The sequence below is a fragment of the Nestor notabilis genome, unplaced genomic scaffold, assembly GCF_000696875.1.
Source record: "Nestor notabilis isolate BGI_N333 unplaced genomic scaffold, ASM69687v1 scaffold25295, whole genome shotgun sequence".
Classification (NCBI taxonomy): Eukaryota; Metazoa; Chordata; class Aves; order Psittaciformes; family Psittacidae; genus Nestor; species Nestor notabilis.
Genome location: NW_009929222.1, coordinates 9,208 through 26,391, shown reverse-complemented (window position 1 = coordinate 26,391; position 17,184 = coordinate 9,208). Strand labels below are relative to the sequence as shown.

Here is a 17,184-nt window from a genome sequence, read left to right as displayed (position 1 = left end):
TTCCAACCTTGTTGATTCTATGATTCTATGAGCCAGAGAGACAAGCACTGTGAGCAATCAAGGGCACACACTCCTCACCTCCCTGTGCAGCACCATTCCTCTCATTGCCACGAGAAATGAGAGGAGGAAATGTGTGTGGAAAAATGAACAGCACCACTGCTCTCAATTCCTCAGATCACTGTCACCAGTCTGCCCAGGACCATCGCTGCCCCTCAGTGCTTGTCCAGCACTGTGGCTGCAGAGGAAGATGCTCCTTGAGAGCTGGGAATCAGGACTGATCCTCTCTCCAAGGCTGGGCTTAAGTGGGTGAGTTAACAGGCAAAGGATCGAACTGCAATCACGCCTCTCCTTCAACCTCAGCTCAGCCTCTCTGCCATCCATCCCCTTGCCTGTTTTTATTTCGCTGTACCTTGTGCTCTGATGGGCAAAAGGAACTCATGTGCTTGGCTGCCTGACGAAGATTACAGAAGTTTTAAGGAGAGTGGGAAAACCCTGGTAGAGAGAGCAGGAGTGTTAAATGGTGGAACATAATGCAGCCACAAACCTGCCTGGGAGTTTGGATGTTGGTATCTGCACTATCTGAAAGCTGAAGAGCTTAACTCAATGCAGAGAGACAGAACTAGAGCCAACCTGGCCTAGATAACAAAGCATCAGGTAGAATGAGAGAAGCACAAGAGGTGTTACAGCAGCACAGGCTGAGTTTGGAGGTATTGCAGGAACAGCAACACAACAGCAGCTTGAATGCAACAGTGGAAAGAAGGAATTCAAGCTTACAGCAAGACTTGGAAATGCAGTGGAAGCTTCACATGGCCTGCCATTCTTGCCACAAAATGAGAAGGAACTGTCCAACAAGGCACATCAAATCTGGATACCGGAGTCAACATAGAGAAAACAATAAATTAAGTCTGGCAAATACAGATGTGAAAATCCCTATAACACACTCTTCTGAAACAGAAAGCATTCCTAAGTAGACAGCTTTAATTTTATCCCCAGATCATTAAATACGAACAAGAAACTTCCTTTAACACCACGTCTACTGAAGCCTCTCAGTACTCACAGGGACTAACAAAACATGACAGCTTAGGGAAGGACATAACAAGCGTAAATAATGTAATACCTCTGGAAAAAGGAATTTAATGGAAGAGGCTGCTACCTCTTACACAGTTCCCCACACTACAGATGACACCAGGGCAAGAAAGCCCTTCCTAGCATAGAGGAATGCCATAGATTTAGATGGATTCACCACTGCCACACCACCAAACCCACACAGATGTTGACTTTTGAGGTAAGAAAAAACAAGCCTACACATGCCAAGCGCACATCACTCCCCGTGGCCTATCTCCCCAGGGGTCACCCTTCCCTTAACATTTGTCCCTGGTGAGCAATAAGTTTATCCTAACACACGTTACAGAATCATAGAATGGTTTGTGTTGGAAGGGACCGTCGAAAGTCATCTAGTCCAACCCCCCTGCAATGAACAGGGATGCTCAACCTACAATTTTTTAGCCAAAAAGAGAACTTATTTTCTCAGACTAAGCTCCCATAAACTTCCGATGAACAAAACCTACAGGACTGCTCCCATTCTGGACCACAAGACTTGCAGAACTGACAGCAACCCCACAACTCCTAAACACAAGGTGCCTTGGGCAGACTGCTGCTGCCTCAGCGCAGCATGAGGTCATCGCCCCTGTCACTGCAGAGGAGGGGGATGCTATTTTAATGTTTCCCATCCAATGTCCCTTGCCTTACCATGCAGAATGAGAAAAAACCACCTTTCTCAGCAGAAAGCATTTTAAGGCCATTTTAAGGGTAAAAATCATGATGCATAACTTTACAGATCATGCTATTCAGCATCTCAGACGCTAAGACGGTGTCACAGCACCTCCCAAGATTCAATTTCTAATTCAAAGGTGTACTGAAGGTGGTAACTCTTCAACAGATTTTGGTTTTGCTGGTTTTGTTTTTTAGGCACTCCACTTCTAGTCCTCAGATAAGGACTACTAATACCTCTGGAAGAAACCACTACATTAGATGGACCTCCCTCAGCCTCAGTATCTAGCACTGTTTTAAAAGAGACTATCCAACTATCCCCTTGACAAGTATTCAAGTTGGTGAAGGCAAACAATTCTTTAACATTGTAAGGTTAAAAATAGCTGCCAGAAATTAAATCAGCTAAGCTTGAACAGCAGCTGAAGACTACAGCTTCTGATACAAAACAAGAATCAGAATTCCAAGCAGGGAAAGCCAGAGTAGGCGTTAATGAGCTGCAAGACTGTCAATTATCAAATCACCTATCACAAAGTCTCAAACAGCAAACACAGCACTGCAGAGAGCATCTGCTATATCTATCAACGTGGCAGGAAACTGTTTTCGCTCTCTATTTTTGGTGTTGAAAAGTCAACAGATCTAGACAGAAAATAAACCTAAGCAAACATAATGACAGAAGTAGCTCACAAACCACAATTTCACTGTTAGAACTGCCAGGGAAGAGACACGCATATCAAAAGTTCTCTGAGGAACTAACAGGCACCTATAAATCAGGGAAAAGAAAAAAAAAAAAATCACAAGGAGGAATATAATCTGGCTGCAACTTAAATAATGGTACTTCAGGAACGAGTGGTTGGTAGAGGACAGGATGGTGGTACCTTTCCAGGTTGGTCTTAACTAGTTCTAACTCTGCAGAGAACAAACTGAATGAACCTCTCATCAGGAGCTGCACTGAGTACTTTCGCTCACCTCAGCAGTGTACTTCGTCTTCTCCGGGAGATGTATCAAGCCTCAGCAGCAACAACAAATGGTCAGTCAACTCTAGTCATAACGGCTGCTCAAAGACACATCCCAAGCATCACGTATAGAACATTCTTTGGTTGAACGCCCGTTTCCCTGGACAGGGAAGGCACAGCAACATCCCATAAAACCAATGGAGGGCCCACCATCCTCCTTGGTACACACATCCCATATGGGAATAGTGGGTTCACAGAATCTATATGGGAAAGACATGTGAGAAGTGATCGGATTTTAAACTGCTATTAGATCCTTTATGAACCTTTCATTTAAGTAATTAATTCTAGCACACCAGGCAATTTCAATGCCAAGAGCAATAACAGCGGAATTTGGCAGGAATGACAATCAAGTGGAATCCCTGCCTATAGCAGCCATGCAGAGTACTCCTGGATGCAAGATCTCAAGGAGCTGTCCTGCTATGATCACTACACTTCAGAAGGCAGCGTATTTTTGCATGTAAGTTCAAAAATAAGTTTGAAATCCTTGAAGGGTCACACACTACAAAGGAATTCACCAGTCACAAAGGAGAACATGCTCGAAGAAGTGGCATTTGTGTTTAACCTCATACACCGCGTGATCAAATCCTTAATTCTCTTCCCAACTCTCCACCCTTACGTGTCACCCTGGATAGGGGAGCTTGCTCTGACAACCTGTTTTTAAGGTGTAAAGGTTTTGGACTTTCATCTTTGCTGCCTTAGGGCCATCTGACTCCTTCTGCATACTGAGAACATCTAGATCATGGACAGGCAGACTACAGACTCAACTGATGGCATGACCTGAAGCAACACAAGCAGCAGAAAGCAAACTTCAAACAAGAACCAGGGAAGGTTTTGGGCTCATACTTACACTACTGATGCCATTTAAATGGAAAATAAAGTGCCCCAAAAAGGTTCTAGGCCCATAGAGGAAGTGTTCATCATGGCTGACAAGGCACACACAAGTGCAAGGTTGTGTCTGAACTTCAGACAGGAAGATGCTGGAGCAGAAAGACCACAATGAGTACACAAGTGGCAGAGGCAGAGGAAATGTTTAGCAGATCTTTTTCAAGTAAGTAAAAAGAATCTTTGCTTTTGATTGTGCTCACAAATGGGAAGAAGAAAAAGGAGAAGATGTAAACGTGTGAAACACAGTTCAGCATCCCCACACTTTACCGTTTATCATCAGGTTTCAACCAGTACATTTTGACACCTGAAAAAGGCGTGAATCCCAGCTGCACTCTCTGAAGCACCTGTACAAGAGGCGTAACACAAAGACCTTTCCTGAAGGAAAGCAATTTGTAATCCCACTGCTGCACTCCCTTAACTCCCTCTATTCAACCCTATTCTACCCTTTAGCTGAGGTACTACCAAGAGAAAGTAGTAAGTGCAACAGATGTGAGGAGACAAACAGAGGACAACTTCTTGAGTCCAGCAGGAGCTGCTGAGCAGCTTTCTCACCACCAGAAGAAACCCCAGTGTTTCCCGCAAATCAGCACCACAGGCGAGACAAATGCTGGGTCTTTCCCTCTACTTTCAAAATAACCGCAGGCAGCTAAAACCACAAGATGTCCCGTCCTGCTGCTCAAGTTCCCCAAACCAACACAATTTTTACATGGACCTTGCCAGATGAGCTTAACCAAGTCACATAAACAGAAAAGAGTGAAAGAAAATCCCCAAATTGATTGTACACTGCACAGCTGAAACAGAAGCAGCATTTCAACAATGTTATTAACATTAAACACTAGTATCTGTCCTTGTTAGAAATCACTATTTTTGCTAATAACCCCCCCCAACAAATCCCATTCCTTTACAGATGTGAAACGCACATATTGATCTTCGATTGTATTTATAGAAGGCTATTTAAGTTTCAGTGACCCCACGCAAAGAATTCAATCCCAACAACAAACAACACACTTTAAAACTGCAATCTACCATAACCTGCCTCTTGGCTGCTGCTCTCACAATGCTATATCTCATGCCAGTGAGGTAGCTGATCGTTCTATTGCTGTGTGCATTGACGCAGCGACCCCTCTATGGCATGATAGGTGGAGAGCAGGGGGAAGTCACACCGTTCATCTGAACTACAGGCAGCGAAGTGCTGCTGCCTCGTGCTTTGTGCTGCAGAAGAAACGGGAAGGGTTTAGTCCTCAGGAAGGTTCACCTGAACCCTTCCTGTCACCACAGGGCTAGGGCTTCTGGTGGGGTTAACTCCTGTACAGGCTTCCCATGGACTTCTGGATGCATATGTGGCACTTCATCCACGGGGGCAAAGGAGAGCCTGGCAAGAAAGGGTTGAAGGAGAGAGACAGACTGGATTGGGAAAGCTTGAAAATTAAAGTTTTAAAATATACAAAATGTAACACACTGGAAAAAGTTTAAAAGTTGCAAGACAAGAAAGGAAAAGAAAGAAATATGTGGGTGAGGAGAAAAGACTGGAAGATGGTGACAGAAGACTCCAGCTTGGGAAAAGGAGCAGGTTAGTCTAGTCAGCACTACTCCCCCTGGTAGCCACTCAGTTCCATCTCATCCTTGCGGCGACGGTGCGTGAAGAGGGAGCTGAAGGGGTAAAGCTTAGCTTTGGCCTGGAAGCGGTGCCCAGCAATGTCGATCTCATACTCGCCCTGGTTGACGAAGTCAGTTGTCACCACCAGCTCTTCTCCTGTCTTCTCATCAAAGTGGTGCACGAAGCCAAGGCAGACATGGCGCTCCAGAGTGTAGCTGTAGGCACTGCTGGTGGTCTTGCCCACATAGCGGCCATTGCGGAAGATGGGTTCCCCCCACCAGGGCCAGAGGTCCATGTCTGTGTCATGGTCCTCAAGAATGAACATGGTAAAGCGCTTGTACACACCATTCTGCTTCTGTTCCAGCAGCGCTTCCTGGCCAACAAACTGCATTCCCTGTGGGGAAATGGAAGCATCAGCTGATGGAAGGAACATGAATTGTAGTATCTGCTGAGTTTTAGCAGAAAAGCTTAATGACACAAGGTCAGTTTATGCTTGGAACTTACGCCTTTTCAAGACAGGCTGCTTCTGCACATAAAAATCTCACTCAGAAAGAAGCTTTCCTGTCATGTTTGTTGTTCCAGATGTTAAAAGACGCAAAAATGTCTGTGAAAACGTGCCTTTAAAAAGATCATTTTCATTTTCACCACAGCAAAAATCCCATTTCCATTCTAGTTTTCGCCATTTTTCTGGTTCCAGAAGTCTACCCCATTTTATAAACCAGAGGCAAATTGTGACAACATATGAAACTTATATCCCTCATCACTACATTCCTTCCTTGAATTGATTCAAGCATTTGTTTCAGCTCATGCAAAGAATGCAAAAAAGAAGACAAGCAAGTGACAGTGACAGCACCTGCCACCACAAAAGCAGGATCCAATTCTATGTTTCAGTAAAAATAAAGAACTCCTCTGTTTTAGTCAAAATAGAAAGCACCTGTTCTTGCTGCCTGTCCTCATATTTAACTTCATTAAATACCCCTTGGTGCTCAGGCTGGCTTTTGCTTCATCACACTGGGAAAACAACTGGGAGAAACATGAACTCTGAGCATCACCCTCCACCATACTGCACATCGCACACAGGAGTGACCCAGGACACTACACCCATCACTGGGAATGCAGTCCAGAAAGGAGGAAGACAGATTATTTCTAGTATTTTTGCACCTTTTTGAAGGACAAGAATATAGGTTATAGTTATGCACTGCACACAGTAACAATGACACCTATCCACTTGGATGGAGGCCTTTTCAGTTCAGTACTGCCCTCCCACCCACTCCAGTGCAGGAGGTGGTGATGTACCTTGTCCAGCTTGACCTGGAACTCGCGTCCACACTCCATAGGAGTGGTAAAAGCATCCAGATCCTGGCCCCAGAATGCAAAGAACTTCTCAATGCGCAGGCTGCGGAGTGCGTAATAACCAGCATTGCGAATCCCATACTTCTGTCCCATGTTCATCACCTCGTTGTACACATGAAGGGCATACTGCAAAGGAAGGGTGACACCCAGAGCTGCACACGAACACCAGGAGAGAGCAACAGCATCCGACATCACCAGGGATGTTGCTGTGCTCTGCTGCTGGAGTAAAGAAGTCTTTCTAACTGGAATGCAGTACAAAGCAGGGAAACTACCTCCCTCCCCCCCTGCCAGGCAGCTTTCTCATGCTTCCTCACCCTGAGCCAACCTGGAAAGTATTTCTGATTATGCATGCATGCAAGCAACTGTTTCACCTAGCTAAGGCTACAGTGTACTCTTACCTCTATGGGGATATAAAGCATGAATCCAGGTTCTCCTGTGTGAGTGATACTCATCACACGGATGCCATTAGCATAGCCCACGCTCATCTCCTGCAGAATGAGAGGGGTGAAATCGTCCAAACTGGAACACAGTATAGAGATCTAGAAGGAGCACAATGCGTAACACAAACCACATTGGCCAGCCCTCTCTCCCCTTCCTCACTGCATTTCACCACCAGCACATACTTGCAAAGAATTTGGAATTTAGAAAATTCGAATAGTGATGTCAAATTACCCAGACATCTTCATCCCTTCATGACACTTGGCAATAAGCCTTGAACTAGGTCAGGACACCGGATTGTATTCCATATACAAGGCAGAAATTGAATAGCAGCTATCTGCTCTGCTTTTTAATGTGACAGGAGACAATGACACCCGAGCCACTGATCCCTGCTGCCCCTCTGAGTGACTGCTTCATAATCGATTATATGAAATATGCCAAGAAATCAAGTGGCACCAAGCCTACAACAAGTGCAATATTGAACACAAATGCATACCCATCTATGTATTTAGCAAGCAGAACCCCAAAAGAAGTAGTTAAAGTGAGCCTAGTGAGTTCCTTACCAACCTACCTCAGTAACCGCAGTAAACTCATATGTAAATCTAAATTCCCCTCTAACTACCCAAAATATTTTTCTTCCCCTCCTTCCACACATGGTTCAGATAGCCTAGGAGGGTGAGGAGGAAAGAAACACTCACTCACCTTGCAAAAGAAAGAGGGAAAGTGTTCTGGAGTTATTGGGGCATATGACAACTCTGACAAGACATCCACAGCACGGGGGCCGATCAGATTGAGAGCTAAAGAGGAGAAGGTAACACTATTAGGATGAGACTGGAAAAGTCTTGTCTGGAGTCTAACTTGCATAAGCACATGCCCCAATTTCTGAAGTCTTAATTGTTTATCAAACTAATAGGCTAAGTTAACATTTAAGAATGGAGGGAAGAGCCATAGAATCCCACGTTGGAAGGGACCCTCGAGAATATTCTGGTCCAACCTTCCTTGGCAAAGCATGACCTAGACTAGATGTCCCAGTACCCTGTCCAGCCAAATTTTGAAAGCCATTAAGCTCTCTCTCCTGACAGTCCACAGGAAAGGAAAGCTGTCTCCCAGCTCATGACTTGCTGGAAGGAAGCCTCTGTATTGCTGTTTTCATCCCACTATTCGGACAGGAGACTCAGTCACCAGTCTGGGCACTTTCGACAAATGACTGGCACACAGCACAGGACACAATTTGTGATTTCAGGCTGTATAAGGATGTCAGCCTTTGGTTATTTCTCACCTGTGTATTTCCAGGTCACGTCTTCCATGGTCAGGTTGCTGTCATCAGGCAAGCGGTTCTTCAGCCAGGCCCAGCAATGGACTTGTTGATCAGTAGGGGAAATCATGAAGAAGCTGGAACAGACAAATTGAAACCAAGAAACAATGAATGGACAGTCACAAGATGATTCAGTTAATTCTTTGTCCATGAACTACTGGAGCCATTTGGCAGCTCTCAAACTAACAGGAGACTGAAACACACAAAAACCACAGCTAACACTTCTGGATCAGTGTCATCACATCTGTCATGACAAGAAACCTCAGTCTCCAAGCATTAGCAAGAGTCTGGTGACAAGAAGTGACTAGAAGTGGAATAGAGGCAGTTCTACAGAAAGTTCATGGGGTATCTCAGAAGCCACAATAATTTTGCAGAAGGTATTCACAGCTCTTCACGCCAGGCGATTCTGTCTGCTCCAACAGTCAGAAGACCGCAGGGTCCACACAGCAAGTTCTTGTTTCAGCCCAAGCCTTGTCACACACAATGGTGGTTATTATTAGCAGTTTCCAAGAAAAGAACTCCACTTGATACGTGAAAATGAGCTACTTGTTGTGGAGCTCTCTTTCATACAAACTGCAAGTTAAAGTACATTATTGACAGAAGATAACATCTTCAGAAAAGACTAGTCAAGAAGGAAAGCTACTGGTTTCACACAGAGAAGGACAATACTTCGAAGCAATGCATGAATGCAGACGGAAGACGAAGAGAAAGAAAAGCTGTTTCTAATTGAAAGAGCAGCAAAGAAGAATGCTTTCACACCAACACACTGAAAGCATACACAGAAAACGCTCCAGAGAAATAAACCCCAACATTCAACTGGGACATGCCCATGAAGAAAGTTTTTCTATTAAATGCCAAAGAGAACCCAAACTGTTGAGTCTTAGGGTGAGATCCCGTGATCATGTCAGTTTGCACCAGAGAGCACAAGAAGAGTCAGAAGAGACAGAAGAGCTGAGCATTAAGAATACCTGTACTGCAACACAAGTTGAAATAATTAAGTAATAGCATTTTCAGCATGCAGTTCCAATGAGATTAGCCAGAAGCCCAGGAGGAACTGTGTGGTTTGGACTTTAAGTGATGACCTAAGTTAATAAACTAATGACTGCTTAAAACAACTGGCATTTCAATTGAGAAATTAACCAACTGAAGGCCTAATGATGATGTCCCTCTGTAGTCCCAGAAAAGGGTATATTTTCCACAATACTTGTAAATTTAGGAGGTCTCTTTCACTGGGGTTACTGAATTAGGAATGCAAGTGGAAAACTGCAACTTTTCCTTTTAGTTTACAGTGGCAAAAAAAGTTCATGATCTTCAAAGGCTGTAAGACCTCAAGAGTGATGGATAAAGATGGTGTCCGCACACCCACCTGCGTTTGCTCAGCCGTGCTATGCTGCAGTCATTCTCGTAACCTCCTTTCTCATTAAGCATGCCTGTATGCACAACATGCCCAACTGGCACATCCAAGTCATTGGAGAAGAGATACTGCAGACTCTCCAGGGCCTGGTCTCCTGTGGACTACAGGAATTGAAAGGGAGAGCAAGTCAGATGAGCTGTCTGAGCAGGACAAATCCACTGGGACAGTTTAAGATGGCATCAATGTCCTGGCCCCAATTTTTTTAATTTGTAATGATAGTGACAGTGATGTCTCAAGCATACAATGGTGTCATAGTGCATTCTATTTATAGACAAAGCTGGTATTCCTATAAACTGGGCCCTCAACAGACAAAAAGCAATCCATGCTAAATATTGTGGTACGGCCTGAATTTGGTCATGCAGCTTAACTTCCTCCAGCTAACCTCAAAAGTTTACACAGAATTCTGCAAAAGCAGTCAATAATAAACTAAATGTGGATGTGGAGCTGCTAAAGTGAGTCCAGAGGTGGCCATGGAGATGCTCTGAGGGTTGGAGCATCTCTGTTCTGGACACAGGCTGAGAGAGCTGGGCTTGTTTGCCCTGGAGAAGGCTCTGGGGAGACCTTATATAGCCAGCCTTCCAGTGCCTAAAGGGGCCAGTAAGAAATTTAGAGAGGGGCTTTTGACAATGGCCTGCAGGGACAGGATGAGGGGGAATGGCTTTGAACTGACAGAGGGGAGACTGAGATGAGAACTTGGGAAGAAGTTCTTTCCTGTGAGGGTGGTGAGGCCCTGGCACAGGTTTCCCAGAGAAGCTGTGCACAGGTTGCCCAGAGAGGCTGCCTCATCCCTGACAGTCTTTACGGCCAGGCTGGATGGGGTTTGGAGCAACGTGGTCTAGCGGAAGGTGTCCCTGCCTGGAGGCTGGAACTGGATAAGCTTTAAGGTGCCTTCCAACCAAAACCACTCTGTGATTCTATGACTACATGCCACCTTTACCAGGCTGATGCTTTGTCATTTGCTAGGTACTTACACTTATTTCAAACTTGGTAAAAGATGACATGTCGATGACACAAACTGCTTCCTTACAGCACTTAACTTCAGAACCCACAATATCAAACCAGTCTGGTTTGTAAAAGGTCTTGCTCTGACCCAAATCCAGAAGATCTAATATAAAGAACAACCAAAGGAACAATTAATCAATTGGATGAACTAAGATCTTACACAAACCAACAGGGATCCACGAGGCAAGGAAAATGTAATCTCACCATTCCCAGGTGGCACAAAATACTTGACTCTCTCAAATCCATGCTTCTCCATCCACCTCGCTCCCTGAGCATCCAGACGGTCATACAACGGTGAGGTACGCAGCTGCCTGCCAGTCTGGAAGTCCCAACGTGGAACTTTCAGATCACACATCAGGGCTGTAGTGGTCAGAAAGATCCAGAATTAGGCAAAATTAGCTTTATCCAAACTTTTTGTCCAGATTATCAATATCTGAACCATTAATAAAATTCCCTCAAAACAGTTCTGATCTTCCTCTCCTGTTTCTGAAAATCAAGATATCTGTTTTGATCCATTTATAGCTATTCAAAATCAGAGTAGCAGTATTTGCACAGAGTACTTATAAATACTTATGGTGTCATGACAACACTGTCAAGATAACGGAATCTCTGTACTTTTCATGAAGTCCTATCAACTAGTATTAACTACACGTGATTCTTCCCTGTCAGCACACTGTATCAGACACTTATACTGGGGTAAGCAGCCCACAGCTACAGGGATCATCTAATTCATTTTCTTAAATATTGGCAGTTCAGCCTTTTCTAATTATTGAAGTTTATACCTTTTCAGCCAACACAGAATATTCTTATTTAGAAAGCAAGTTACACTAATAAATGGTTAGCAACCTCCCTCATTACCAGTGGGGATTAATAACTCAAGGATCCTTAAATACTTCTTTATAAATGTTAAGTTTCTAGGCAGGTTATAAACTGCTTGAAATTGAAGGTAAGATTAATATTTCTTACTGAATACTTCTATTGTTTTTGCCTCATGGCTAATGAATTATTTTATTGGCATTATGTGCTATTGGTACTCCTGAAAGAGTGGGAAATACACATTAGAATGGGAATGTAACACTGCCGAAATTGAACAGAGTAGGTCTGTTGTAACAATTAGAGTGATTCTCTAGCTATCAGAACTGAGATCTCTATTGGAAAGCAATTGCAAAAAAACACCCAGAGTATAAAGTGATTTTTCTGAGAGGAAGGTCAAAGAATAAGGTTTTGATTTCCTACACATTGCAAAGCTAAAAGTTCACCCAACTTCTCCGCTTTCACCTGAACATGTTTTTAGTCTAGAGCTGGCATTCAAATAATTGTTCCTTTTTTGCTACTTGTGGAGAACTTCATTTGAACCTTGATAAGAAGCTGTCCACACTATCCAGGACAGATAATCAAACAATAGGAGGAAACCAAGCATGGCTTTAGACAGGAATGACATCTCAAATCTGTTCTGCGAGGTATTTATCACAAACTGTGGCAGAAGAAAGCAGAATATGTTTACAAAGACTTCCTGAATGATGCAAGATAACCTGATCACATACTCATAAGTTGGAAGTGATGGTATTTCTACACTGTAATGATGTGCAAGGAATAACGATGTTTGAGACAGTGTAATATTCCCAGTTAAGGCCTTGGCATCATTTTATGAGGCGAGAATCTTAACACAGACATGCACAAATTTACCTATAGCAGAGGCAAAGCACAGAAATAGGAGACAGCATGGTACCAACAGCATTTCTCTAAGAAAAGTTATTAAGAACGCCACTAACAAAAAAACCCAAACAAACCACCAACCATACTTTCCTTCCTCCTGGGAAGAGGCTGTATAGCCACAAAGGAGTTCAGGAAGCAGGAAAATGGTTCTCTGAGTGATGACAGCAGCAAAGCAGAAAATCTTGGATACGCTGGCCAGCACTGAATGCAGCAACCTTACTTACGCATTACTTCCATCACACGGTGACGGAGGAATGTGCGACTGCTCTGAAGGGTACCAAAACGTTTCAAATCCAGAGGCCAGACATTTTCTGAGGGATATCCATTTACCATCCACTCTGCCAGGTACCTGATGGAAGAAGTAAAGACTGAGCTATCAGCCAATGTCTTCAGGGAAGAAGTCTAGCTTTGAAGTCAGAAGTAAGGCAATCTGGACATGAGAATTGCTTGTAGTAGAGAGAGAGAAGACAACTAACATGGTATTCTAAATACTAGCAGAATCTGGAAGGTTTCCCTTTAGAAAATCCATCCACCAGATTTCCAAATTATTAATTTCTCATTAGGATGAAGTATATAGGGCAGCAGTTAGTTAAGGAAACATTGTAAATGAAGCCACCTGAACAGGTAGCCTAAGTGACACTTGACAAGTCCTCAGCCTACAAAAGGAGGTGCTAAATATGTTTAAGTTGGCATTAGGAGGCCAACTGCTTTGTCATTTTTTAGTACCTGGTGTAGGTTCAGCCATAAACCATCAGTGAGAGCACACATTTCAGCCAAGTTATGTTTAGCTACACTTCTAGCAGTGAAGGAGGAAGGCATGCTCCAGAGCTAAAGGACATAGGATGCTCAGACCAAAGCAGAACAGAAGGATCTGTTCACAGTCAGTAAGGAGAAAAACAAAGGGGTTTGAGACTGATCATTAAAAGTGACATTAGCAAGTTTAGCTGCTTGTCTCAAGGCCGTAGAAACACACAAATAATGCTTCACAAATTATTCTGACTCTTAGAGAATCCCACTGTAAAGATTCTCTATATTTCACATGACATAGAAAAAAAATCATGAGTTGCTTCCCTGGTGAGTTAGATTATTAGACAATGGACAGAAACTAGAGGAGACAACTGCAGATACTAAGACCTGACATGAAAAACAAGCAGCTTGTTAAGAAGGCTGTATGGCAGAAGGGATGCTGGGTTGCCAAAACCAAATGGCAGTCAGAGGGAGGAATGATCATTCTGCAAGTAATTTTGCTGCTGGGATCATACTTCTTCACCTGTCAAAGTATCTGCATTAACAAAGGAACTAGATTTTACTGGGAAATTATTCCATTCTTAGCACTCTGTCAGAGGACACTCATTAACAGTACCAGCAGCACTGGCATCCCATATGCAGTGCTTCATCTGCACCAGACTCACCTTGCTTTCAGAGAAATTAACTGCTGTGTCAACTTGAATGACCTAAAGACTTCAGATAATAAAGGGGATGACAGAGTACAGAAGGTAAGAGAATATATGCTTTGCGAAGCTTTTCTCTCTTCCTGGTAGATAAAGCCAGTTAGTTCTAAGGAAGCTTACTGGATCCCCAACAGGCTGCTGATCACTGAGATGTGATGCCTGAGGACAGTCCAACAGAGATTTGGAATACACACAGTAGAACATAATCAGAACATGGCAATGGCTCCTCTCCTTCACTCAAGTTGGAAATAGAAGAGGAGCCTTTGTCAGAGGGGAAGTGATCAATAATGACAAGAACATTCTACACAGAAGGATCATCTGAGCACTTTTCTTGGCTAAAACCATACTTAGACAGGTAACAGACATAAGCTACTTACTTGCCTGCTCCCCCACCATATGAGATACCAGCTGAGTTCATGCCAGCCAGAACGAAGTAGCCCCGAACAGTGGGTGACTCTCCCATGATACACCGCATATCTGGTGTGAAGGACTCAGGGCAGTTCACAAGCTGCATGATCTGCAGAGCCTCCAAATCCGGCATCCTGCGCAGAAGGGCACCCAGAAGTGGCTCTAGAGACAAACAAAAAAAGACAAAAAGTACCAACCTTTCATTTCGACACATCAGCTACTTCACCTTCAAACTGGACAGCACTACAGTTCTGAATCAGTATCTGAACAGATGGAAACTCCTTCCATGTTTCAATACAGTCGCAGGTTACCTGCAGGAATCAACTACTTGAAAGAGATTCCTCAGCATACTGTAAGAGCAGCCACACCGGTCCAGACCAAGAGGCTAGCATTGTTCTCAACACTGCAAGAATGTATTCAGTTTTGTTAGGGAAAACAACAGGAACAGACATCAACTGGATATCTAGCAAGAAATAACAGGCAAATCTAGATGATGCTTATCCCATGCACTCTGCCTCCGCTTACCATCAGCTCAGAGGATTTCCTCAAAACTGGTATCTTCTCCGCTTTTAGTAATTCCTAAATTGATCTCTCTTCTAAGTACTGGACCCATCTTCCCCAAAGTCATGAAAACACCCTACAGACACTGCCAGGGACTTCCATGTTTAGGATTTGATATATGAGGAATTTGTTGTATGAGGAATCACCATGTTTTGTTTTGAAATTCACACTCAATTAACTTTTTTTGATGCCTCCCAGTTGGTATAATAGAAGAGACAGCGAGCAGAAGATTCCCATCCATCCAGTCCATCTCATTCAAGATTTCTTAGACCTCCATCTATTTCCCTTCTGTCATCTCTCTTCCCCAGCCCACTCAGACATTCCTTGCTTGGAAACTGTTTCAAGCTTTGCTCAGCCTCTTGCTGTTTCTCACCAGGCCTTCTCTGGTCACAGGATGCCCTCTGGAGATAGGCAGCCTAGAACAACTGGTGTCTGGCAAACAAAGGACTGAGTGTTGCATAATGATTGTGTTTTCCTGCTCCTTTCCTAATAACTCCTAAATTGTCTTTTGCTTCAAGTGCTACTGACCTGATGTTTTCATGGAACTAATACAACCTCAAGGTCAGTTCAAAGCCCATCATTTTGTATGGTGAAAATGAGACAGTCCCCACACCACCCACCCTGGACTTGCGTCACATCACATTTATCCTCATTGAATTTCCTTGCCACTTCATTGCCCAGTCACGCTGGAAAGGTCCTTTGCTAATTCTTCACAGTCTGACATTTGGGAGTGTTAATAAAGGGACAAGCTATCTGTTTTTGTTTATCTTGTCACCACAACTTACCTTTGCGTAGTGCTCCAGGTAAAAGCCCTTAAGATTCAGCAATAATACCACTCCTCACTTTACATAAGCAGAAAAATAATCAGATTCCACATTATCTAAGAAATCAAAAACAAAAACAGTCTTTCTGACCTGCACTTTCTCTTCCCTCTCTCATGCATTAGAATTTCAGAGTGAGAGGCTGTAGCTACAGACTTTTTTTTCTTGCTGATAAAAAGAGGGATCAGTGCCAGATTTGTTCTCATATCCAGCCCAACATTCAAGCAACTGTACAGGCTATTTTAAAATCAAAAGGTGTTTCAACGAAAGAGACCAAAGCAGTAGCACAAGAGCTTAAACTACAGCAACTGCAGCTCCAGAAAAGGATCAAATACTGGCTGAGTAAGCTCTGACTCTGTTCGACTGTTCAGTATGCTTGACCTGATAAAAGGGTAATGCTGGAACATAGCATGCAGTTGCTTCCAAAACTTGGGCAATCTGTGGGTGCCAGTAAGCAATGCCTTTTCATTTCAGCAGTGCCTAGAAAACCAAAGAGGAAGTAGGTGCAGAGCTCGAGCAACTCATTAATAAAGCTAATATCATCAAGAAGGTCTGTAGCTCTACAAGATCTAAAACCCTTTAGCATATGCCAGCAGAAAACTGCACCCCATCTTGGCTCCACCCCCTGGAGTTTAGAGTTTTATGGTATGAATACAGCATCTCACAGAAATGAAAGTAAAATTAATCAAATTAACTTGGGGAGTAGCTGGAAGAACATAATACCACTGCAGAAAGAAAGCAGCGATAAACCATCCGTGCCTAGAATCACCTACAGAGACATGTGCATTCACAAGGGAAAACTGGATCACTGAAAAAAAAGGCAAATTTGAAGACGAGAGGGCATGCACAAACTTACCAGGCATAAGAGAAGGGAAAAAAAAGGACTCATAGACCATGCTATATTCTTTCCTACAGAAAGAGCCCTCTGTGTAAAAGTATACACAGAGTATAAGAATATAAAATGGGAAGAGAAAGATGGAACGTAATAAACGACCACTGTCAATGGTGGGATGAAATCTGGAAGGAATAATACCAAGTTCTGTCGACAAAGCAACTGTCACCGATGGAAATGCACTTGGCAGCCAGCAATGAAGATTGCTGCAGAAACAAAATACCACAGCTACATGGCAGGTCAACAGTGTTGATGTCCAGTGTCAGAAGAGAAACAGCATGTGGCCCTGACAGTCAAAAATCAAATTAAATGGAAGAAGAGTGCTAGAAAGTTTATGTAACACCTTGCTGCACTACAATAAATTCGTATGTGCTGAGGGTCAGTGGATGTTTTTAAACACTACACAGATATCAAGGTAGTCCTTGGTAAAAGGGTTTTGTGCATATTACTGATAAATGAAGAGATAAATGAATTTGAGAGAACATTCATCTTTCCCACACCTTTCAGGTGAAGGCAGACACACACAATGGCTGGTCAACAACAGCCTG

General features: G+C 43.4%; 1 protein-coding gene across 1 annotated transcript in view; it reads right to left on the bottom strand.

Moving 5' to 3' along the window:
- Positions 1–5,030: 5,030 nt before the first annotated feature.
- Positions 5,031–17,184, bottom strand: part of PDPR (pyruvate dehydrogenase phosphatase regulatory subunit) — a 20,689-nt gene continuing 8,535 nt past the window's right edge. Inside the window, exons 8-17 of the mRNA XM_010014891.1 lie at positions 14,332–14,524; positions 12,728–12,852; positions 10,992–11,147; positions 10,757–10,890; positions 9,738–9,886; positions 8,336–8,448; positions 7,759–7,853; positions 7,017–7,106; positions 6,562–6,744; positions 5,031–5,659 (exon numbers count right to left, since the gene is read on the bottom strand). Of these exons, the coding sequence (XP_010013193.1) occupies positions 5,255–5,659; positions 6,562–6,744; positions 7,017–7,106; positions 7,759–7,853; positions 8,336–8,448; positions 9,738–9,886; positions 10,757–10,890; positions 10,992–11,147; positions 12,728–12,852; positions 14,332–14,524 (1,643 nt within the window). The 3' untranslated portion in view covers positions 5,031–5,254. The remainder of the gene's footprint in view (positions 5,660–6,561; positions 6,745–7,016; positions 7,107–7,758; positions 7,854–8,335; positions 8,449–9,737; positions 9,887–10,756; positions 10,891–10,991; positions 11,148–12,727; positions 12,853–14,331; positions 14,525–17,184) is intronic.